General features: G+C 35.8%; 1 protein-coding gene across 2 annotated transcripts; it reads right to left on the reverse strand.

The window, feature by feature from the left end:
- Positions 1–870: 870 nt before the first annotated feature.
- galnt7 (polypeptide N-acetylgalactosaminyltransferase 7) lies at positions 871–24,003 on the reverse strand. Of its 2 annotated transcripts, none has more exons than XM_005810375.3 (15): positions 23,647–24,003; positions 19,716–19,827; positions 16,863–17,178; positions 12,880–13,046; positions 12,550–12,680; positions 9,827–9,906; positions 8,441–8,623; positions 7,261–7,378; positions 6,251–6,373; positions 5,919–6,034; positions 4,377–4,479; positions 4,184–4,282; positions 3,347–3,472; positions 3,217–3,247; positions 871–2,034 (listed from the first exon to the last, which is right to left on the reverse strand). In XM_005810375.3, the coding sequence occupies exons 1-15, from the start codon at positions 23,767–23,769 to the stop codon at positions 1,928–1,930; spliced, it is 1,935 nt and encodes a 644-aa protein (XP_005810432.1). In that variant the 5' UTR covers positions 23,770–24,003; the 3' UTR covers positions 871–1,927. The 2 variants fall into 2 exon arrangements, with proteins under 2 accessions (XP_005810432.1, XP_023190177.1); XM_023334409.1 differs by lacking the exon at positions 8,441–8,623 and adding an exon at positions 8,871–9,053.
- Between the last annotated feature and the right edge of the window lie 1,120 nt (positions 24,004–25,123).

Below are 25,123 nucleotides of genomic sequence, written 5' to 3' on the forward strand. Positions count from 1 at the left end.
TTTATATTTATATATTTAAAAAAATGCTTTTCTATCTGCATCGATCCGTTTCATCTAACTGATTCACTGCCTGTTCACTGTGTAACATCTTTCTGATTTTATATTAAAAAACAATGTCATGAGATGGATAAAAAATATGAAGTTATATGCAAATTCTCGTACTTTAAACGCTGAAATAAAATTGTAAAAAGTCAAATGAATAACATAATTACAAAATAAAAATTTGAAGCATTAAGAACACTTTTCCACACTATTTTTTCCAAGACACACAGTCTTACAAAGTATTTTTGTCGAGTTTCAAGTGTATCTTGAAATAAGAGAAAGCAAATGTACAAGTAACTTTTCTTCTAGATATATGAATATGTCTCTAAGATTTGAACTTAACATCCTATGTTGAGAATCTTAATTAGTTTTAAGATAAATAAGTATTTACATTGGCATTTTTTTCACTTGAAATTATTTTTGAACTCTTGTTTTGAAGTTATTGCATACATTTATGAATTACAATATAGAATATCTGATTGGATATTCTTAAAATAATCTTAAATGTCATGTTTTCATTGGCGGTAAGCGGAAAATTATCAAAATAAACAAAAATAAAGGCTTTCAATATCATTCTGTGTAATTAAGCTATAATGTGCTTCACTTAGCAAAATTAGCTGATGAAGTAAACTTAAAATTCAAAATCATTGAACATGACCATATACATGTGGAATATTAAGTCAATCAGTAGTTGACTAATATTGTTGCGTTTTTTTTTTTTTTAACAAACTAAAGCCTTTCAGGATAAAATTGGTATACTTGAATTTATGAACTGGACCCAGTTAATCCCAGAATAATCCCAAACAAAATCAGCAGCAAGAGACAAAGTAGTAAAAATTGTTTATTTCATCATTCCCCCAATGTTTGGCCCATATTATTAAATCTCTGCTATAAGTTAGATATTTACATCATTAAGGGCCTCTGATATAATACACCATTTTCTTTAGAAACAACTTCATTTATGTTGTACAAAATGTTGCAAACATAATCAACAATAAACCCAAACCTTTTCCCCCTGCATCAAAAGCAGACATTTCCCCCCACCATTTCATCACAGGTCACAGTAAACTTCACCTTAAGTTATTCCAGTAAGGCAAGCAGTCAACGTCTTTTACAGTTCGTCAAAGAACTGACCAAAAAGTGGCAATCATACAGTTTAAGACATGGAACAACTGAAATTATGCTTGGAATTTTTAGTTTGAAGAAACAGCTAATTCAGGAAAGCCTGAGTTTATTTATTTTTTCACTTTTTTATTTTGGATTTAGAGGTTTCTGAAGCTGTAAAGGTGATTTAGAGTCTAAAGAGCAATTAAAACATAAAAAAATCCTGTGAAAGTTTCATTGCAATGGAGTCAAAAAACAAATAAAACAGCTGCCATGTTTAACAATGAACCTACCTTGTCTGCCAGCATCAGGTCTCATGATTCAGCTGCTTTTATGTCACATCGACACCAAAAAGTCTGTTTTTATAAAACAAAGCGAGCAGTAAACCCATGCAGTGTCTGGGACAACGGTGTCCTTCACCAATCAAACGATCTGCATTTGGTATCGAGCGGGCAAATCAGAATTAAAAACGTATGTGAAAAGATTAGAGTTGATTTTGAAGAAAACAGAAATAAAACTATGTAAACACAACCACCATAAAAGACAAGTTGCCAGTTTAAAGTTAACCCCACAGCTGCTTCCAGCTTCCTGCCAGCCAGTTCCTCCCTGGAGTGCATGACTTCCTGTTGAATCCAGGTTGAACCTTAACAAAGGCATTTTCTGGCTGATAGCCACAGCTGAGTTGTCCAGAATAAACAAAAAAACTCAGATGCATTTAGTGGCGCATGTCCTTAGAAAAATCACCGTATTTCTCTCCGGTCGGACAGATTTCTTTAGGTCTTCATACGGCGACTATGTTGTTCATCTCCCATTTCTGAGTGGATTTACTGACGTCACAGTCTGATATGAACACTTTGTGAAGCAGGTCGGAGCGGTCCAGACATTTACCTGTAAAAAAAAACAAAACATTTAAATCAATGAGCGTCAACACACACGGGTTACTTTCTTTAAAATGAAAAACTTTTAATGGATTTTTCTGAACCATTCCAGAATTTTAACTAGAGGTAGTGAGCAGAAAGAAAATAAAATACAAATATGCAACTTTGAAACTTTTATTTTGCTAATGCTAATATTAGCGAACATTAGCATTAGCTAATATGAACAAAACTTCATATTAGTTAATGCTAGGGCTAAGTATTGATCATTGATGAGGGATTTTTTTTAATTTTTTTTTTTGCTCTGATCTTTTTGGGCAGACAGTTTTGAGTTATTATTGGTAATATTGTTATTACTTTATTGTCATCATTGTGGTCTTGTTATTTTTATTATGATCAGAAATGTAATCAAATACATGTTTTTCATGTAATGCTTTATTATTACTTTATAATTTTTTCTGTCTTCATCTACCAAATCAACACAAAAGAAACTTTTTTCACATATTTTGTTTTGTTTTTGTGTATGCTAACCTAATCTTAATACCTGTGTTTAATTTGTTTATATCACATTAAAAAAAGCATACCGCATTTTAATCGTTTGAGTCCTTTGCTGTCAATTGCATTTTGGTATATTTAAGTATTTTTGGTCTAGTTCTAGTGAAATTAACACTTGGAATAAGACGAAACTAATTTACAGGTAGTTTTTCAGCAAGATATAGAAGCTTGTTTTAAGTCAATAATCCCTTATATTAATAATTACAGATTATTTTACTTATAAAAATAGGAAATATGTCTTATCATAAGTGAAATAATCTGCCAGGGGAATTAGTACTTTTTATAAATACTCAAGAAATATTGACTTAAAATAAGCTCCTATATTTTGCTAAAAATGTACTTGTTAGTTTTGGCTTATTTCAAATGTACTAAGATATTTGCAGTAAAAACTAAACCAAATATTTGGTAAGATTTTGTGTTTTTGCAGTGAAGTTCTGAAAAGAAAAAGTTTAAAATACCCGTAATACACCAGTAGGTGGCGATAAAGAAAAAAAAAACACACCTCCTGTCTGTAAGACTGTAAAACATTTAAAGTTTAATAGAAACGAAGTAAGACTTATGTAGAAAATCTGAAAATCAAATGACTGAAATGTCTTTAGATGCAGAAGTTAATGTTTGACAAAACTACGCAGACATTTACCTGTTGGAACATGAGTGAACCGATGAAGATCCTGAAAAACAAAAAAAGGAACAATATTGAAAGCTGATCAACCACTAATTGTAAGAATCAATAATCAATAATGAAACCGAGTCGTGTTTGTGTTTCTCACCTTGAAGTAGTTCCACTCAGTGTGCTGGTTCCTCTCGCAGTGTGTGATGATCACAGCTGAATTATCTCCTTTGGTCAGGCACTGGTCGTACTGCATCAACTGCTTGGCTTCATTAATGCGGAAAAGCTACAGAACCAGAACCACAGAGATACGTCAAACCACATTCACTCAAGATGGCGGCGCAGGGTGCAGTCTGGGCTGAGGCGGTTAAAGCCTCGACGTTTTTGCATGTTTTATCTCACAACTTCCTAAAATGTCTTTGGTTTCAATCAGAAACACCTGGAAGGAGGATTCTGGTCCAACACGGTCAGAAAGTGACGCTTGCAGTAGAATTAGGTCAAATTATTTGACAACGCAAAATGAAATATTTTATGCTTGCTTGCGCACCCTTTTTTTCAAACCCCACCTCAGTCGTGGACGGAGGCCGCTCACACTGAACTAAAATATTTTATATATAACTAATCAATCGATTATGCTGACAATTAATCAATTAATTTAAAAAATGGCATATTCTACATATTTTTCTTCATTAAAAGAAAACTAAAAGATGCAAACTAATAATTCAATTCCTTTTTAAATAAGAAAATATTATTATTGATTATTATTATTATTATGCAGAGATATGCAGATATTACGTTATGTCAGTCCTTCACTTTCACAGAATATTTACATTTTCTTTTTTCTCTTCCTGTGAAAATTCAAGGTTTTTGTAGGAAATACTTTCAAAGCTGCAACATCATAAAAATGTCTGTTCATTTTGTTACTAGGTTACGCAAACCGTCTTGCAGCATCAGCACTTCTTTTACCACTTAAAGCGTGAAGGCACTGAGTTTTTACCTGGTTCCCGCCCATCCTGTGGCACGGGCCAATTTCCACATTCCCTCCGTTCGTGTGGCCCATGCTGTCGATACAGTAGCTGGTTTCAAAACCTCGAATCTGCACACATTGATTATACGGCACTCATCATGAGTAACACAACAAATCAGCGATTTATAGGCAGGAATAAAACATGATGAGTTTATTTTCTTACCTCCCCCCACTCAACATTTTTTGGAGGAAGCGGGTAGTGCAACGGGATGTCATAAGCTATTTCCTCCATGAACCATTTGAAACTTTTGCATCGATGCTCCTCCCTGAAAAACATTTTGGGAAAACACACTTTATGTTTCCCATCGTTCATGGCTGGGAAAATATTTCAGTCTCCTGATCAAGATGTTGACAAAGACTTTTCCCAAATGACTTGTGGTTGTAACTGCAGCTAAAGGAGGTCCTACGAAGTATTAACTCAGAGAGCTATATGGAAATGCACACCCTACTTTTCAGATTTTTATAACAGAATAGACAAACTGAGTTGGTTTGTCACATAAAATTCCAATAAAATACATGAAAGTTTGTGTTTGTAATAGCAAAACTGTAAATAGATCAATGTTTGTTTACATTCTTGTGAAGATTATATAATCATTATTTCTCCATATGGAAGAAACCCTGTGGTGTAAATTGAAAGCAAACATTTCTGTGAGTTCTGACTGCTGCAAAAACTAAAGTTGGACATAGTAGACACTGTTTGGCTGAAGAGATTGAAAACATTTTGGGGAGCTTCATTCCTCATCAAATTAGCTTTTTCTTGCATAACAGTCTGTTTCCAATTAAATGTTTGTAGTTTTCACTGGATATAAGGGTTGCGTTTTAAGCCAGAGGATCTTTCAGTTTAGTAAGTAAGTGAGGCAACAAAAACAAATAAATAACACAAATTAGTTTTTGCACTTTAGGATCCCAGGATAATTTCTGATTTTCTGTCACTTCAGCATCAGGAAACTGGCAGAATATTGCAAATCTGTACTTAAAAGTATAACCACGGATAAATCAGGTGGATCAAGACAGTTCTTTTAGGACAATTTTAATAAAACAAGAGGATCAAAATAATATAAAAGCCCTTCTTTACAAACCACAAACCACCTGTACTGAATAATGGAGACACTGTCAGAGTGTTGGCCTCTTTTGTACCGGTTGGACCAGAAAGATTTAGTTTCAATATGATAGCACACTGTAAAAACACAAAATCTTACCAACTATTTTAAGTTTCTAGTGCAAATATCTTTGTACATTTAAAATAAGTCAAAACTAACTTAAAAGTAACTTTTCAGCAAGATACAGCAACTTGTTTTAAGTAAATAGTGACGTAATATTGATTTTTAATAAAATACAAGTCCCACAGGTAGATTGTTTTAGACTTATTACATTAGAAAATGTCTTGTTATAAGTGAAAACATTTACCAGTAGAACTAAAACTTTTTTATATATATCAATATTAAGGAATGACTTAAAACAAGCTCATATTTCTTGCTGAAAAGTTACTTATAACTTAATTAGTCTTATTTCAAGTGTACTAAAATGTTTTGCATTAGAAACTAAAACAAAATACTTGGTAAGACTTTGTGTTTTTGCACTAATTCTGAACACTGGTTTCACAAAGTCATATCTAAAATCAAAATAATTAATGAAGGACATAGCATAGCTATTTACTGGTACTAAATTAATATTAAAAATAAGATGCTTGTACATGTTTCTGTACCTGAAACGTTTCAGCTCGCTTATGTCTCCGTAGGCTAGGGTCAGCGTTTCAGGGCGGCTGGCGTAAAAATAGTCCTTATAATCATCCCACCAAACCTCGACCACACGAACGTAGTTCTGTTTGTACACAAAAAAATTATTGGTGTTATTGGTGCAGATGAAGATCAGCCAGTGAAATTAAATACATACTGATCTAAATTATTATTTAGTCTCTGAGTATGAGCAGTGATTCTAAAAGAAAAGATAAAAGATAGGAACTCACTACATTTACAGTGCTGAGAGAATAAAGGCTCTACTCGGCACTCAGTGTTTGTCTGCGATCTGTTGTCGTACCTTTAGAGTGGGAGAGGATCCAACATGTGCGGGTGGGGGGTTTCCCTGCCACCCCTGGAGTCTGTAGATGTGACCGACCCGAGAACATGGCACAAAGAGCAACTGCCCCCCACACTGCCAGATCTACAGCCAGGAATAACAATAAGAAACAATTAAAAATAAAACGGGCATTTTCAGTGATCAGGAAGGAAACTCAGCATGTACACATTAGATGAGGGCTGGGCAATAAATTAGTTTTATCAATTAATCAAAGTTTTTGTTTTTGAAGATTTAAATTTTGGAAAAGCAGGATTTTTTTCCCCCACCAATTCACTCCTTAGGTTTCCATAATTCAGAATGACATCATTTCGCCCAAATCCGCCCAAGCGTGTTCTACACCTTTAGATTTAATTAGATTTTTTAAATTACAAGAATAAAGTCATAATACGACAAGGATGCAGTCGCACAACAATAGAGTCCAAAAAATACAAGAATAAAGTCAGAACATTACCATATAAAGTCAGAATTTCATTAGATCTCCAACAACTTAAAATGAGAAATGTTGAGCATCTTTTGAAGTTATACTCAAGAATAACTTCAAACGTTACACCAAATAGAATTGTATTATTAGATAATCCAGTACTACTGAGTATTACGGTAATAATAGTACTTAAATTACTACTTATTAGAAATACTTAATCTTTTAACACATCAGCATCAAATTATTAGCAGGAACAATCGTGCAAACAATTGTTTATTTTGAGCTGCTCATCTCAGATCCTGATAACTAAAAACTTTTTTCTCATTAAAACAACTTTTAAAAAAGTTTTTCCTGGTAATATTGTGTCTTTATTCCGCTAATATTGAGATATATTCTCGTAAATAAGTATTGTACTTTGTTGTAAAATTCACAAAAGAGATAATTAAAGTAAAAGCCACTTTTTGAAAATATTTTCTGCCAATAAAATGATAAATTGGATTTATTTTTAAGCCATATTGCCCAGCCCTACTGTAGAATAATCTAAATATACCTTGTATGATATTTCAAAGTTCTCTCCTCCCCATATCTGCAGCCCCGGGTCGTACAGACCCAGCTCAAAGAAGAAGTCTCGCTCTATAGCAAAGAGCCCTCCAGCCATTGCTGGAGACCTACAGCAACACAAACCCACATCAGTTCCAGCAGGTACAGGTTACAGGTGCGTCAACAGGTACAAGCCCAGAATCAAGCATGGGATGAACAGAGAAGGAATCAAGCAACACACAATCCCTGATGACGCATGATAAATGAGGAAGTGATCAGAGGAAGATGGAGGCGGTAAGGTCTCAGGACAAACTCTACTATAAGATCCCAAAACTATCCCAGACTTTAGATTAAACCCAGAGAGACTGGAGAGTGCTAACGAAATGCTTCTGCCCTTTAGGTTCCTGTGTTTAACGTTGGTTGATGAAGTTTAAAGGTGACCTACTGTGCTCCCATACAAAACAAAATGTTTCTGAAAATGTTTACAAAAGAATCATTCTTAGATAATGAGATTTTAGTTTGCTCGGTTCTGTCGGAATGAGCTGTTTTAAGGCCTCTTGTCACTATAAATCCAAAAAAAGCTGCTTCTGGCAAAGCTCCCTAGCTAACGTTTACACTCGTTTGTGAAACTGACTGCAAAAGGGTGAGTAATTATACAACCGTACATCTTGCTTGGGTTGCTAGGTAACAAATGTGAATTAACAACTGGGAGGTTTTCAAAGCGGATCGTTTTCCAGACACCAAAAAACATTTAACTCATTGCCAAAAAACAGTTGGTTGCTTTTTTTTAACCACTTGGACTGTTTTTAGATGTAGTTGAGACCCAAATGGAAGTACAAAAACATGAACGGGAAAGAAAGTGAATTCTGCATAATACGTCCCCTTTAAAAAGAAAGAAAGAGCTTGATACTCAGGACAGATTAGAGTCATGACAATAAAGGTGCAACAGATAAAACCCTGCAGGGAAGGACAGCTAGTGGACAGAACAGTGGTAAGTCAACCCACATCAGCTGGAAATAGTCTTTTAGTTGGTTAGTTATGACTTTTAGTTGGTTAGTTATGCTATACACTACATTATGAATCCTATTTTTCTTTTCTCTTTTATTACCAGAGGCAGCTCTAATGTAGTGTATATCATAAGAAATGTGGCCAGGTACTCCAGTCCAGATGAGTCAGGAGGTTATTTGTACCTATATGGTTCAGTTACTGTTTTTCTCAGATTTTTTTCCCTGTCTCCAAGCGGAACTCTCTTCCAGAGCATGCTCCAATCCCAGGCTCCTCTAGCAAAACCGTTCTCGTCGCCGCCACCTTGGGGCTCGATGTTGAACCTCTGGCCGTGGATGGAGTCGATCAGAGGCACCGTACAAACAGTTCTGACACAACGGATGTGGGGACATGCATACAAGACACACGGAGGGGAACAGAAAGATGTCGCACAGGAAGTGGAGTGGGGGACACACACAGATAGCAGAGCAAAACAACACAAAGACATAGAGTAGGGGCGGTGGGGTGGATGACACCAACCAGGACAGTAGGGAACAAGAAGGGTGGGGATCAAGGAATGGGAGGTGGAGACAGAAAAAGATCAGGGGTGAGTTTTCACATGCTTTGGATATGTACCGGTATGGCTCGGTGGTATATTTTCTCGTGGCCTTCTCTTTCTGGCTAAGGGGGACTCTCTTCCAGAGCAGGCTCCAATCCCATGCTCCTCTAGCCAGGCCGTCCTCATCGCCGCCCTGCTGGGGCTCCATAGTGTACTCATTACCATCTATATAATCTATCAGGGGAACTGTGCAAACTGTCCTACATGTAGACACACACATACACAAACCTTTGTGTATACGAACAGGCTGAAAGTGGTGGGCATTTATTGTATCGTTAATCATTTAAAGTGATACATTTCTGCTCATAAGAAGAATCTTGATTCATCATTATCACAATAAATTCCAATTAATAGTGTATAAAACCCCAAACTGTCCGTATTTCTGTTACTTTTACTATTTCCTCCACCGTTTGTTCAATTAAAGTAGAAATAAGTATAAATAAATTAGAAAATATGATTAAATGCAGATAGTGTGTGTAGATTAGTGACTGAAATCACAATTCTTTATGTGACTGGTGTCCTAAAGAAGAGAATTACAAAAAAGACAGAATTTGGGGTTTTCATTAACTGGGACCCAACAGTCTCAAAATTAATGCACATAAACACTAAATAGAATGTATGAATTTCAGTTTTTAAGCAAAAGTAATTGTGATCATTAAAACCTTATGGTGATATATTTTAGTTTTCTAAGCATTTGTAGATCAGGGTTCTTATCTTAACATTAACACTGTTTCATCAGAGCTGCTTAAGAGGTGAAATACAAGTTATTATTTTTCACCCACTAGATTTTAGCGTCTTTTCTCATTTAAAGACTTTAATCAATGCAGGGTAATAAATAAATAAATAAACATGTACATAAGAAAAAAGACAGTCGAAAAAAAAAAGGTAGACAATAGAGTTTACTTTTGAGTAAAGCGGTTAACAGAACTCTTTAATTATTAAAAATGGTAGTTAAAAAGTGAGCATGACTTACCTGTCTTTTGAAATTGGTGCAACTAGAGGAGCATACCAGTTGATTCCAACCTCACAATGAGCATCCAAGTAGATCAGAACCTGCAGAACAGCAACAAGAACAGCAGCACACACTGTCAGAATACATGTGGTTCCTGTAAGCTGATCCCCACGGTCGCCATAACTTCCTGCATACTGTTATGGCTAGTACAACCAACAGGTGTTTAATCTCAGTACTAGGGGTGCACCGATTTATCAGCCAGCCGATTTCCTTCATTTTTGGAGATCGGTGGATAAGATCAGCCGATTTTCATATGTGAAGCCAATCTTATCCACCAATCTTATCTACCTTGGCAAAGGTCTATAAATCCACCACTGTCCTCTTCTGCTCTGCAGTGAGAAATCAGCTCACCAGGTCATATCTGCGCGTTTACATTTAACCCTACTGTTACCAATTCAGCAACTTTCTTGCTATATTGAGCAACATTTCAGACACAAAAAATTGGTATTGGCCAAAATCGGAATCGGCGGGTCAGGCTTTTTAAAAAGATCGGTAACCGGCAATCAGCCAGAAAACTGCAATCAGTACACTCCAACTCAGTTCTTAAATAAACTGTACATCTGGACTGGGTTACACGTCTTGTTTAGCTAACAGATGTTGTTTTTCACATTAAGAGGCACCAAGAATGCAAATCACTAATTATTAAAATATCATTAGGCAAAAGCTGCTAATGTTCTCCTCCTGTAGATGAAACTGTGTCTTTCAACTGTCTCTCTCCTAGTGCAATAAAGGTGCTTGATGTGAAATCTGCCAGTATAATTGGATGCAATTGACAATTTTTTAATAAAGTCCATGTAAATACATGTATTGGGAATTGGCACTACGCAAACAAACTGAATTGATTTGAAATGCAGTGGATTTCCATGTGGTCCAAATGCATCAACACTCTACATCAGGGATGCTCAAACTTTTTGAGACCAAGATCTACTTTTTCTCTTACCAGCCAGCTGAGATCTACCTCATGACACAAAGACATAAAAATTGTAAATTAAACTCTATTGACTTACTTTATATGCAAATATACATCGGTTTTAGCAGAAAAAATAAAGTGATAGAAAACCTAATCCAGTATCTCCCTCAGTGGGATTCTGACACTGGGAGGAGGTTACTGGTTTCTCAGTCAGAAGCTGGTTGCAAACCTGAGGCCAGCAGGTGTCAGTCAGTTATGGTAGATCTGAAATTTGGTTTGATGACGTCAATATGAGAAGCTGCAGAGTGATAGGAGGAACCAAAGAGCTCTGTAAAGGTAAAGGCAAATCTTCTGAAGCTGGGATATAATTAATTTAATTTCACATAATTACCACGGTAGAAGCCATTTGTTTGTTAAAATTTTATGTAATATATTTGTCCTATTTGATGTTTGTTGTGAATGACGTAAACTCACAAACGAACGAGGTAATTAATCTAAGTTTGTTGTTTATTGAACGTTTAGAAACTACAGCGGTTGTAATGCGCCACAGCAAAGGTAAACAAAGGTAAAATAACCACTCCCACCTTTTAACTCTCTCTCTCTCTCTCTCTTTGCCGTGTTAGCGCACACGTTGCCGTGGCAACCGCCTGCGCCCCGCAAGCCGAGCAAAGATTACGTTAAAAACATAACATTCAGTCCGTTACGATATCAAGTTTCCAGGCTTGATATTTATTTCTCGATTATTAATCATCGCTTCCCTGAACACAGCGCTGGTCGATCAGCTAATTTAAACTCCTGCTCTGCTAGTCAGTCGGTCTTTCAGTCGCCTTTTTTTTTTGTTAATGGATCTAAAACGCACTGAATTGCGCAACACCTTGTTGAAACAATAATTACTGAGAATATTAATTTTAACACGTTTTGTTGATTTAAAAAAAAATGTATTCTTTAATGAAGCTATAAACGTTTACGATCTTAGTTAATATTTTGATAAGCCTGTCAGAAGAGGAAGTTCTGGTCTCAGCATCCTGGCGGCGTTCAGTTTGTCACCTACAGCCGAGATCGACTCAAAACCTTCCTGCAATCGACCGGTCGATCGCGATCGACGTATTGAGCACCCCTGCTTTAGATGTACCATAATTTATTTTAATCCAAACCAGACAGAACTGTTCAGAGTTTCAAATAAATGCATAAAATAATCAAAACGCAGAATTATTTAAAACCTACAGCAGGAGTAAAATACTGAGATTAGGTCAGAAATGTCCAAGTCTTTTTCGACATGGGTCAAAACAATTCTGTTTAAAGTCCTCAAGTGTGACCAAAGTAGGACTTTTTATGTTTTATAAAACTTTTCATTTCTATTCTCAACAACAAAAACAGGATTTGAGTCACTATTTCTTTAAAACTTTTGCTATACAGTGATTATACAGTTTTAATTTGTTTTATAAATCAATAAAATTCAGATTTGGGTGCATCCAGGTCTGATTTTGAGTAAAAATTGATCGACAATAAAAAAAAGTCAAATAAAAAGGAAAAGAAAACCATGATCAACAAAAAATGGAAACTTTCTGTTCAACCTAGAAATTTTCCACCTGAAAAAAACTTTAAGTCATTTCAAGCCATTTTATTTATGTAACCATCTCTGTGCCAAAAGTCCAGTCAAAAACTTAAAAATAAAACAAGCAAAATCATGTAAAACAGCACTAATTTAACAGATTTCAACCTTCTAATTTACTCAGATGTCAATCAGTGACTTATTTGTAATAATTATATGTACCTGTCCTTTGGTGGCTTTCTTGGCTCCAATGCTCCTTGCCTGGATCAATCCTTCTCTTTTGTCATTTCTGAAGAGTTTAACTAGACCGTTCCACTGCTTGATGTACTCCTCCAAACGCTCCTTCAGATGAGCTGCAAACACACAGAGAACGTAATTACAAACGATTACAACACAGTTATGACCGTTTGTGGTAATCCATTTGTAATTAAGATTTTAAAATGCCAAAATTAGACGAAACATTAGACAGAATGGAAAATCTAAACTGATATTTTGTTTCAGTTAATGTGTAATACAGTCGATTTCTAAATCTGTTAACCTGAAACAACCCACCTTTGTTGCTGAAGTCGTCTATTAAGACGATCTCAGCCAGGTATCTCCTGGCCGTCCTCTTGATGACGCTGTGCACTGTTCTCATCAGCGTGGACCAGCCCTCGTTATGGAACACTATTATGACACTCGAGGTCAACAGTCTGTCATCATAATTCCAGTACTTACACCTAGAGAGGAGAAACACACAAAATACCAAATCAGTTGGAGGAATTATGAATGAGTTACTGCCAACATTTCTCCATAATTATATTCACAAATCCATCTTTTAAAGGTTCCTTGAACAGGTTGGGATCGGTCTATTGGCGACACAAAACATGCCAATTACAATCTTTTCCCCAAAATTATTCTTAGATTTTAGTCTAATCAGTTCTACCTGTTTTGAGCTCCTTTCAGAATGAGCTGTTTTAAGGGCTTTGTCACTTAAAATCCAAATAAAACGCAATGTTTACACTCACACGTGAAAGTAGCTGCAAACAGACAAACAATTATGCAACCGTTCTTCTTAGAAAAGCATTAGTAGAGACTCCTGCACAGCCAACAAGAATGCAGCAAGTGGTTTCTGATCGGTAATTCAACAACAAAACACTTGTCTTTTCCAGCAGCCATTGTACTTGTAAAATCAGCAGACCAAAAGTGCTGAAGCTCAGCTTCGGTTGCTAGGTAACGGGCCTAGATTCCGCTGGTGTTGCTGGGTAACTGGCAGTGCCTGCTGATTTGTGGCCTTACATTCCAGAGGTTTTTGAAACAGCTAATTTTTCAGAAACATAAAATCATTTACTTCTTGCCAAATATGCTGTCTGTTGTTTTTTTTTTGTTGTTGTTGTTTTTGTAAGTGTTTGGGATGTTTGTAGATGGAGCAGAAACCCAAATGGAAGTACAAAATCAAGCAAAATGTGAATTTTTCATAACTCCTAGATCCATTAAATATCTCAAATAAGTTCACAAGGGAGCTGCTGCAGGATGAACACCAGCTAACACTCTCCTGTGAACTTTTTAGAGATATTTCAGAGCAAACCTGGGATATAGAGGCTGGAGTAAAAAATGGTAAATAAACTGCAACACTTTAATTATGTTATTAAAGTTATTTCTGCACTTTTCAATGAAAATATTGACCTTAGAGTCATAACAAACGTGGAAGAAGTTCTCTTGACTTTCCATTTGAAATAGCTAATCAAATGCCAAGGTCTCTATAGAGGCAGCCAATCAGACATCAAAGTCTCTATAGAGGCAGCCAATCAGACATCAAAGTCTCTATAGAGGCAGCCAATCAGACGTCACGGTCTCCATAATGGCAGCCCTAAACCCGCCCACTGAGTTTGATGAATGAAGTTGACATTATAAAATAATTCATTATATTTCAGTACACAAACATTCTTCATAAATAATTTATTAAATCATGAAATAATTGTACCTATTTGTTAAAATAAGATCAATACATTAATTAAGGCACATATAATTAGCTATGTACTTAATAGGTTATTTCTCTATGTATTCCCAGTTTAAAAAAATGTATACGTGTAAATAATTATTTAATTGTAATTTGGCACTCTTCACCCTCCGTATCATGAAGTTTACCACACTTCACTGTTAGTGTGTAACCATGGCTTTAGGAAGTGTTGGAATATAAAGCAGTTTGTGTTTTCAAAAAAAAAAACAAGACGTACAACTGAGGACAACTACATTTAAATGATGACGATGAGATTCAAGAATTACAAGAATTTCTGGTACATCAGCCCAGTAATGTGGTTGTTAATGTTTATTATTTGACCTAATGCTTCACCTCCAGATACATCTGTGACACACCTCTGTTGGCGTGTTGCTGACATTTTTCCACTATTGCTCCAGTAGTGGAACCCAACTTCTAATCCTGCAGGGATGTGACTGAACTGAGATTTTAAAAAATTTACTGTTGTTGCAAGTCATGGATGTTTTTATGTTCACCAATGGAATATGAAAACAGGAAATTCCTGATTTTCCTGCCTCAGCAGAGGATAAAAGCTGAATATTTCACCATACATTATAGTGCTGCTGGGAAACACCAAAGATTATGTACATTTAAAACACCATATGAAAAACAATGGTTTATATTCAGTAACAAGTTATAAAAATTTGTCTTTTAAAAGTGGAAACTTAAACCTTTACAAGGTAGCTCTGGGTTTATTACACTAATTTGTAAAAAGATTTTGTCTCCAATTAATTCCATTTCAACCCAAACTACTTCCACTTTGTACTCCTAAACAAAACGTTCCATATTCAAGTATTTAACCAATGTTTGTTGTTTTCTCCTTGGTTAAGTATTTTTGATCAATTATGGAGATATCACCAAATAGGTGATTTGTGTTTTTTCCCTATTATGAAATTTAGAAAATGATTAGCTTTGATTAGGGCTGAATATCAGGAAAATCTGATTTTACGTGATGTTGGTGAATGAACCAATGATATTATGACTTGTGATAAATAAAATAGTAATTAAAAAGTGTTAATTTCTTTACGTTTTGGGTTCATAACAAACAAAGCCTGCAGGTAGAGTCACCTATCAAAATACAGGAACACACTAAGTAAAAGTCATTATTTCTATCTCAACAGAAGAAGGTTTTAGTGAAAAAATTACAGTTGCAGTGGAAAAAATGTCATTCAGCTGATAAGGAAAATCAGCAATGACTCAGTGGTTTAGATAAACACAACCAACTGGGTCAGACCGGACAGGACTTCAGCGGATAAAGGGCCAGCAGCATATCTGTCTTCAAGCACAAACACAGAGAAGATGGTCTCAATGCATGTTGTCCTCAGACAATGTCTATTGATAATGAAGAGCATCAACAGGGTATCAATTTAAATTAGTGATGTCTCTTTTTAGGGCAGAAAATAACTGGAGCTAACACGTCACATTTCACATGTCGATGTTCAGACATATTTTTTGCAAACATTCACCAGAGGAATGTTATTTTGAATTATTTGTCTATTTGCATCTTTTAATGGATTTCTAATATTGTATAATATAAGCTTAAGTGGTTGAATGAAAAATATGCAGAATGTCCCAAATTGTTGTTATCCGATTAATTGATTAATTGTCAAAAAAATCTATAGAATAATTGATTTGTAAAATTATCGTTAGTTACAGCACTAGAAAAAACTGCAGTGTAATATTGTACAAAATAAGCTTAAATGGTTAAATGAAAAATCTGCTAAATGCTTAAATTTTTTATCAGACTAATCATCAGAATAATCAAATACTAAAATAATGATTAGTTGCAGCTCTAGAAAGAACTACAATCTTAAATTTTAACTATTTCTCTCAAAATGGTTAAATGACAAAATTCTGAAATGTTTAAATTTTTTCTGATTGATTGTCAGAATAATAATCAGTTGTTGAAGACCTAGAAAAAACTACAATCTGTATATGCTCAGTTGAAATGAAGCCTAGGCGCAAATTCAAACTGGAAGACTCTTTTATCCCCACCGGGACCCATTAATTGAAGCGACCTGCCCACAATCGTCGACCTATCAACGCCGGACCAAGCCACGTCACGTCCAATCATCGACCAAGTCCCAGCTGATAAGGACCTTCATTCATGGCGTCCTTCGCTCTCCAGCCGAGCTCAACCCCCCACCACCCCTTCTCCTCCATTCGCCCGGTCCTGAGGCCCGCACCCTTCTTCAACCTCCACCACCAGTGCCGGGCCCTGGGGGATGACGTTCCTAACAGCATCGGGATGCTCATCTGAAGCCTATCGCTAACGCTGCGATAACCGTTATCCCCAGCCGGGGCCCGAGCGCCAAAGACTTTAAATTCTGTTTGTCAATAAACTCTTCTAATTGTCTTCTCATCTCCGTCTGAGTCTCTCCAGATTGAAATAACAGCATTAATAGTAAATGAGGATGGAGAACATAAAGGTGCATTTCGAATTGTAAACAAATCAAATCAAATCATGATACCTGGAAAATGCCACAAAGGAAACAGAGTAAGCAGCAGCAGTACTCACTCTTCATGGCGTATATCGCTGATCGTTCTGTCCAGTGAGATCATGTCACTGGCCACCATGTTGAAACCAAACTCCTTAATGGACGCTTGGACGGAGTCTTTGTACTCTGGACCCAAAACAAACGGCTTGGCTCCCTCTCCGGGACCATTAGGAACTCCTGGAGGTTCAGGTTCCTTAGGCTCAAAATTTCCCAGAACCCCTTTCTTCAGCACAGGACTGTTGTAGGCGTGTGTGTCTGGTTTGAACGTCACATACTGCTGCTGGATGACCTGCTTCTGGTTAGGCTGCTGCCCCGCATCCTGAGGATTGTCTCCGCCTGGAGGTAGCAGCCAGAAACGACAGGATTACATAAAGAACCAACACCAGGATTTCGCTTTGAAGTTCGTCCAAAGTCGCTTATTTCCTTATCAAACCCAAGCAACCGTTGTGAACCTTGATCTTTTTACTGTCCTGTTTATGTTTTTAAAGGTGACCAATTATGCTTCCTTGATCAGGTTAGGATAGGCCTCTGGTTTCATTGGTTACACAAAACATGTCCATAACATTTTTTGCACAGAATTTTTCCCAGATAATAATATTTTAATCTGGTCAGTTCAGCTCCTTTTCAGCTCCTTTCGGAATGAGATGTTTTAGGGCCTCTTGTCATTTTAAATCTAAATTAGCTGCTTCTGGCCATGCCCCAACTCATCGCTTACACTCACAAGTAAAAATGGCTGAAAACAGATGCATAATTATACAGTCGTGCATCTTTGAAAAGCAGAAGTGGAGCCCCCTGCACAACCAATGGGAATGCAGCATGTAGTTTCTGAATGGTAAGTCAACAATGAAACACTTGTCTCTTCCAACAGCCATTGTACAACACATACAGCTGACCAAACATGCTGGAGCTACGCTTGGGTTGCCAGGTAACAGGGATGGGTTCGATTGGGGTTGCCAGGTAACGGTACTGTGGCCGTTGAATGTGACTTAACAATCGGGAAGCTTTTGAAACGGCTCGTCTTCCAGACTCCACATTAACTTATTCTCAAAACTCGGATGGATGTTTTTTTTAAAGCTCTTAGATTGTTTTCACAACCTAAATGGAAGTTTAAAAAACAAAAAACAAAAACATGCAAAATATGTATTATGCATAATAGGTTCCCCTTTACCTTACAAGCAAGGCCGACTGGAACATATAAAATTTCTGTTTCCATACCTGAACTAGGCATCCAGAGTAAGTGTTAACTGAATCACTGCATTAAATGCTGATTTTAAGGTAAAATCTTAGTCAACTCACTAATGTTGTAATTACATGTTTACATTCAAAGTCTGGTTCTGGATGAGTTGATCCTTTAATTTTAGCTGGTCTGGAGTTTCAAAAGAAAACTCTGGCTCCGTCTGTCCTAAACACAAGCAGGATTTAATCCCCAACGATTATTACTCCATCTTATTACAATACAGCTGTCATGGTGGCTGCAATAAGTCTCAATCTGTTTACCGAGACCAAACCAACCTCAACCTAGGAGATAAGTTAATAGCAATTCCCCAACCGCTCTATGTCCCCATCTAATGAAATATAAGAACAGATGAGAGCTGACATCTATCTGTCTGAAAGAAGTCATAAAGCCATCTAGGACTGAAACCATTAATCAGATTAATCGATTATTGAAATAATTGTCATCTTATTTAGTAGCTGATTAATAGTTAACTGGAGAATACAGATTAAAAAGGGCCAGTTGCTAAAAGAACAATATACTTAAAGCATTAATTAAGCCAAAGCTGTACAGAAAATACAAACATTTTGAGTTTAGGATAAAAAAACCTTTGTCTATAATTATATTCTATCCAGAACTCCACAAGCGTCAGTTTTAGCTTTACCTGGTTCAAATTATGTAAAGAAAATTCTCTTATTAAGCCTTTACTCAATTATTAATTTGTTAATTCAAATTAATTAACAGATTATCTCTACATTGTATTGATATCAAGTCAGGAAGAAACGGCTGAGCTTTTCACAATAAGTTAGAAGTATTTTTATTTTAGCTGCAGATGCATCCTTTTATAAAAATGATCAAGCGGTCACTAAAGTAATGCTATATCATTGCATTTTAGGCAATCAAATATTTATTTATGGGTTGTTTATTTGCATCTTTTAATGTAGTTCTAATATTGTATAAAAAAGGTTTAAATAAAAAAAATCTTCAAAATGTGCCAAAAAAAGAAGAATCGATTAGTCGATTCATCATCAGAATAATCAATTACTAAAATATTTGTCAGTTGAAGCAGAATATCCTGGCATCCATTCATGACCTTAAGCTTAACAATGCTTCAGTTACAAAGCAGGATAAGAAATCCAAACCACACCTTGAAATGGGTTTGGAGTGGCCTAGTTAAAGTCTGGAATTAATGCTGATTGAGATTACACAGCTTAAATAGGCGTTTCAAAGAAAACTCTACAATGTAGCAGAGTAAATACAAAAAAAACGGGTCAAAATTCCTTCTCAGTGATGTAAAAGACATCATAACGTTGCTGGATGGAGGTTACCATCATCAGGGTGGACCAACCAGTTCCACCAGTCAATTCCTTATTCACATAATGAGTGGAGTCATCAATTGAAAACATTTTTTTATTTACTCTGGTTACCTGTGTCAACAGCTCACCCTATAACGACAAGCGGACATAAACGGCACATGAAGTTCAATTATTTAAGAAAATACCCAATGAAGTAGACGCAGATAAGGCAAAAAAACAACAACTCGTAATTGTTCTGCTAAAACTGCAGCTATAATAATGGTAAAACCATACATTTGTAGCTCCAAAAGCAAAGTTCTCAGAGCTGATTTCAAAATGTAAGTAGGAGGATGTTTGTGTCTCACCGTGCTTCAGTCTGATGGAGTTCAGGTCGACTTCTACGCCTTCCACACGCGGCCACGGCACCACCGGTTTAAACTGATCGGCCAAGTCACCTTTGGGGAGAAAACTGTCATCCTGTTTGAGAAAAAAAAAAAACATGGTGAGGTCGTAAATAAACACAAATCTAAATGACAAAATATGTAAGCATGTAACCTCAGACAGCACTAAATGTTAGAACAGTTTACAGACAAGTTTGTGAAGAGAGACAAGAGTGAAATACAACCCAAGAACCACAAAAGGTTCTAGGATCATCCAGCCTGTCACAATAACAAATTTTACTGGATGATAAATTGTCCCAGGAGTAATCGCAATAAATGATCATATTGTTTTGAGACCATTTTCCAGTAACATAATGATAAAACAATACAAGAACACAATCTCAAAGATCAATAAACTTTAAATTCTGATGAACATTTAACACTGAATTGGAAGACATTTTAAATCTAATAAAATAAATCAATCCAACATAAAAAATAAACAAAACAACAAATAAAATTAATTATGAAGTCTGTAAGTAAAGCTATCCTATTTTTGGTAGAAAAAGAGAGAAAAGAGACAGAAATTATATTCAATTATTGAGTTTGTTTTCATTTATCATACGGTTAATTGATTTACTGCTTATTGTGAGTGGGCTAACGACTGGTATAGTTTGTGAAAATTAAATTTTAATGAAGTTAGTAGCAGGGATTGTATTTCCAGGCTCACACAATTTCTCGCTAAAATCAAGCACTTTTCAAGGTAAGTTTTCAAGCTTTTCCAGCAACACACTTTGGAGATAAAAACACAAATAAACGAAAGAAGAAAATTTCAATTCACTATTAAATTTTATAATTTATTTTTGTTGTTAATATTGTATTGTGACGATACACTAAATAGGAGGGACAAAATAAAATAAAACAAAATTTTATGTTTTGAAAATTCTCTCACACGCTCTCTATATGACTGGCTGGTCCAAGAACAAAACACAAATTTAAGAAAAATAGATCCACTAATTTCAACAACCTTAACATATAAAGTATAAAACCACTTTTATTTCGATTCTAAAATATCAAGCACTTTCAAATGCTTTACAGAAATCAAGTATTTTCCAACCTTGAAAACACCTAATTGAAATACAACTATTTTCAAGTATTTCAAGGATCCTTACAAATGCTGCTAACTAATTAATCACATTTTAATCAATTAATCAACAAAATAAGCAACATTTCCAACTCAAAAACTATTTTTGCTGCTACAATATTGAATAAATAGACACATGAGCTCAACAACAATAAAGATATTTATTGTTTTTGATCTGTTCAGATTATTCAATCATCAGATTAACACAAAGTGCTAAAATACACATTCATCTTTCGTGTATTTCAGGAACTCTGATTATTCATGTAACTTTTTTAGAAATGTGGACGCTGACCTTAGCGTTAGGGGGCGTCTCTGCTGCTGCAACATGTTTTGCATATAAATGGTATTTTAGGCTGAAATAGCTTCAGTAATAGGCTAACTCCTACTAGAACAACTTGCACACAATAATAGTCTCTTCTGGCAAACCCATCAGATCGTTTTATGAAGTAAAAATTAACCCCAGTGTGTCAAGAAGAGTAACTTTGTCTTCCATTGCTGTTTGCAGATGTCGCTTGTGCGTCAGATTTACAAGCGTACCAGAAACACAACACAAAGGTTCCAGCTTGGGATTTTTGAATGTAAAAAAAAGATGAAGATTTTTAAAATATATGTAATTCACTAATAGAATAAAAATGTACATGTTAAAGTTCCAACAACATGCTTCCTGTTGCTATGGCGGCAGATGAGACATAATGTGGACAGGATGTGGCACTAAACACACCAGTCTAGCGTAGTTGTTTTGTTTGTTTTTTTCTCTACACACACCTTTACAAACAGGTGTTCCCACATCACTCCTTCTCAAGCTGGTGTACAGAAAGGCGTGACTTGAAAACATTCCTTACAGAAATGGCTAGAGTGATTGGTGTTTTAAAAAATCCTTTTTTTAGAAAAGATTTTTAATACACTGGAGTAGATACGATTAAATGTCTAGAAAAAAAACTCAGAAGATAAGAAAGTTTGAAGGCCTTTTGTCTTGTCTGGTGAGTGGAGGAGACTTAATTAATTTATAGCCTTTCATAAGCATTTTAATAATCTGCTCTTCATACTAAGTTCCAATGTGATGAGCAACATTTAATTTCACAACAATCAGAAATGAAAGTTGAAGAATTTAAATTTTCAATGCTGGCAAAGTTTTGTCCATGGAAACTTGAAAAGTAAAGTATCAACCATTCCTTAAAGGTCCAACCGATAGAAAACTATAATTAAAAGTTGAGCCACAGCCCCACTAAACAAGCCTTACTTGTTCACCTGTTTGGATGAACAATGGCTTTATAAATATACCAGACAGATGTGAGACAACTAGAGCTGCATCGATTAATTGATCCAGATTTCCTTCATTTTCAGTGATTCCTGCATGTAAATACGATTTTATCTACCTTTGCTAAACTGACCCGCCCACCTGGTGACGTCTGCACACGTGCGGTTAAAGATGCAGTATTATCTGTTCTCCAGGCACATAAAGCCATTTTAGAGCATAATCAAGTAACTTTTACCTTCAGTTGGTATAAAAATGCTATACATGTCAAATATGACTCAAAAGAAATTTTACTGATTTCACGCCCTGAAATTGGGCCTCTGTCTCTTTAAGAAACTCCTGCTCTTTCTGAAACTCCGCTATCAGGAAGTTATCACAACATGACTCCTCTTTTAACCCTTTAACATTTGTACCAGTGTTTCATTGAGAAGTAGCTCATACAGTGAGCTCAGCAGATGTGCAGTCTGACCAGGTGTTTGCTATTTGCTGCTGGAAAATCGCAATGTCAGCTTTTTTACTCAATATTTTGCAGCCGTAAATTCCTGGTTTACTGTGACACTCTGCTCAGATTTTTCTGAATGTTACTTCCAATCAGCACTTCTGAGTTGGTGTCCTTCCGTACTTTAGAAGTACATCAACTCAGTGAATCTTGAAATTAAGAAATCTCACGGCTGTTTGTTTCTTAACCTGATCTCCGTAACAAACTCACCATCGCATTTCAAATCCAAACTCACAACTCATCTGTTTACACTAGCTTAACCATCTGATCACAACTGCAGTGTTATTGTTATTGTATATTAATGTTGATGATTTAAGATGACCTTGAGTCAATATTCACTCTCACTATTTCAACTAAATATTAAGTTTTCTTACTATTAAGTTATGGTAATGATAGGTACAGTAGGTTTGGCTTTCTTTTTCACCCCTTTTTCACTACTCCATTATTTTCTAAAAGATTTCTAGCTGCTGTACTGGTACTTGTGTAGAAATATAGTTTGGTAAATTACAACTCAGTACATCCGATTGGTTTAATTTAATTTATTGATCTGCAATATCAATTGATTTCTAAAATAAACTACAGTAACATTACGATTTTATGATAATCTGATTAATCCATTGTGACAATAATTCATCTGATTATGTAACTACAACAGCATATTCGTTTAAAAAAACAATGCTAAACTTTCACTTGGCTACTTCTGATCAGAAGTTCGTTAAATGCAGCCAGCTCACTTCCGCCTGTTGAGGATCCGTGACTTTAAACGTGGTGACATGTACGGATGTGGATCCTGGATTGTTGGGAAGGGATGCACCTGGAAGTCCAAATGCGTTTCATTTCCACCAGCAGTTAAGTTATAAACGCATCCCAGCAAAACTAGAGTTACCAACAAATGCAATAACTGTCCAGTTGTGGGAACAAGCTAACGAGGACGCATAAATCAACGCCACACCGGGTTAACTCGACATGCACTGGTCGCTCTGTAGCAAGTGTCACTGTTTGGTGCGATTTAGCTTCTTACCTTTTTCCTGAACGGGTTGTCGTCGCTTGGCTTTGGAGAAAGAGACGACCAGAGTACCACCAAACCTAAAAACGTCCCAATGACCAGTAAGCTCCGCAGAAGGAATCCCACTTTCAGCCTCATACTGGAAGCCCCTTTCCTCTTTCACTTCTTCCTCCCAGCAGCAAACTAAGCTAAGCTGGTCCCCGTCCGCGCAGTTTAACCGGCTACAGCAGACAACCAACAGCTCTCTGTCTGCTGCTGTAAAATAAAATAAATATGAGTTCAATGGGAACGAGTCTTCCCGCTGTTGCCGCGGTTCGTTCTCGGACAGGTTATTTCCTGTTATCGCCTGTCTGTTCTGGTACCCGGCCTGACTCTTCCGGTGTAACAACCCGGTCCTTCTCTAAGGTTCCTGTTGCTGGCCGATGGGAGTATCTGAGCCCGAAAAAGGAGGAGGAACCTGGCCAACAATAATAAAAATAACTATTTTTACTGACAGTTATAATAGTTATGTTGTTGAGGAATTGGAAACAATTCACAATACAGGCAATAGGTATTTTATTTGTACAACGCTTTTTTCATAACTTCCTCTGAATTAATAAATTATTACCTACCTAACCTAAATTAGGTAGGTTAAAAAATCAGACATTTTACAGGAGTGAAGCAAAATTATTTAGTTGTTATTTATTATTATTTATGTTTATTGCTGTAATTTAGCAAAGATGTGCTTTGATAAAATTAGACTAAGATTGAGTTTATTAGCAATAAATAAATAAATTGGATAGATGTATATGTGTGTGTTGTAATTATTCTCAATTAATTGCACTGCTTTTATTTTCGTATTATTCGTATTAATTGTGAATAGTCTGTTGATTTCTTTGTACTTTTTTTATTGTTATCCTACTGCGCATACCTTTGCATCAGAGTATGCTACTTTTGATAATTGCACAATATTATATTGTGCCCTGACTGTACAGTATATTATCCTTAATATTGTTTTATGTATTTGTATATATAAAAGGATCCCAGCACTGAGTCCCGTGGCATGGAAAATGTGTACAAACAGGAATAAGTTCGACTTATGCTGTTTCTTAATCTATACATTTAATAGAAATCAGGAATCTTTTCTAATCTGTGAGGTTACAAACAAGTGTTAAGTTAGTAATAAATCTATATTTTTATGTTTTCTTGTCAATAGATATTATATATAATTGACGTTTCATTGGTTCAGAAGGCTTTCAAGCTCAATTACAGCAAAATCCATGATTGTACTTTTAAATTATTAACTTAAAGATCTGACGTTAGAAATGTAGCTATATGGTTTGTGAAGCTGAGTAAAGCTTCTGGTACATTGAGAGTAACAGTTTGCTGTCAATGAAATATTGTAGAAATGTGAGTATTGGAAAAGTTGTTCTTCAGCAAATTGTCTGCTTTTGTTTGCTCAGGTGCATGCTGGGTTTTTAAAGAACAAACACAAAAGGAAATCGCCCTGAAA

Source organism: Xiphophorus maculatus, chromosome 5 (genome assembly GCF_002775205.1).
Source record: "Xiphophorus maculatus strain JP 163 A chromosome 5, X_maculatus-5.0-male, whole genome shotgun sequence".
Classification (NCBI taxonomy): domain Eukaryota; kingdom Metazoa; phylum Chordata; class Actinopteri; order Cyprinodontiformes; family Poeciliidae; genus Xiphophorus; species Xiphophorus maculatus.

Coding starts and splice junctions, on each gene's coding strand:
- galnt7 (XM_005810375.3), bottom strand. CDS start 23,769: ATGAGGCTGAAAGTGGGATTCCTTCTGCGGAGCTTACTGGTCATTGGG. Junction 9,907..12,549: donor AGAAAGCCACCAAAGGACAG/GTACATATAATT, acceptor GCTGTTCTGCAG/GTTCTGATCTACTTGGATGC. Junction 6,035..6,250: donor GATCCTCTCCCACTCTAAAG/GTACGACAACAG, acceptor GTGTACAAACAG/AACTACGTTCGTGTGGTCGA.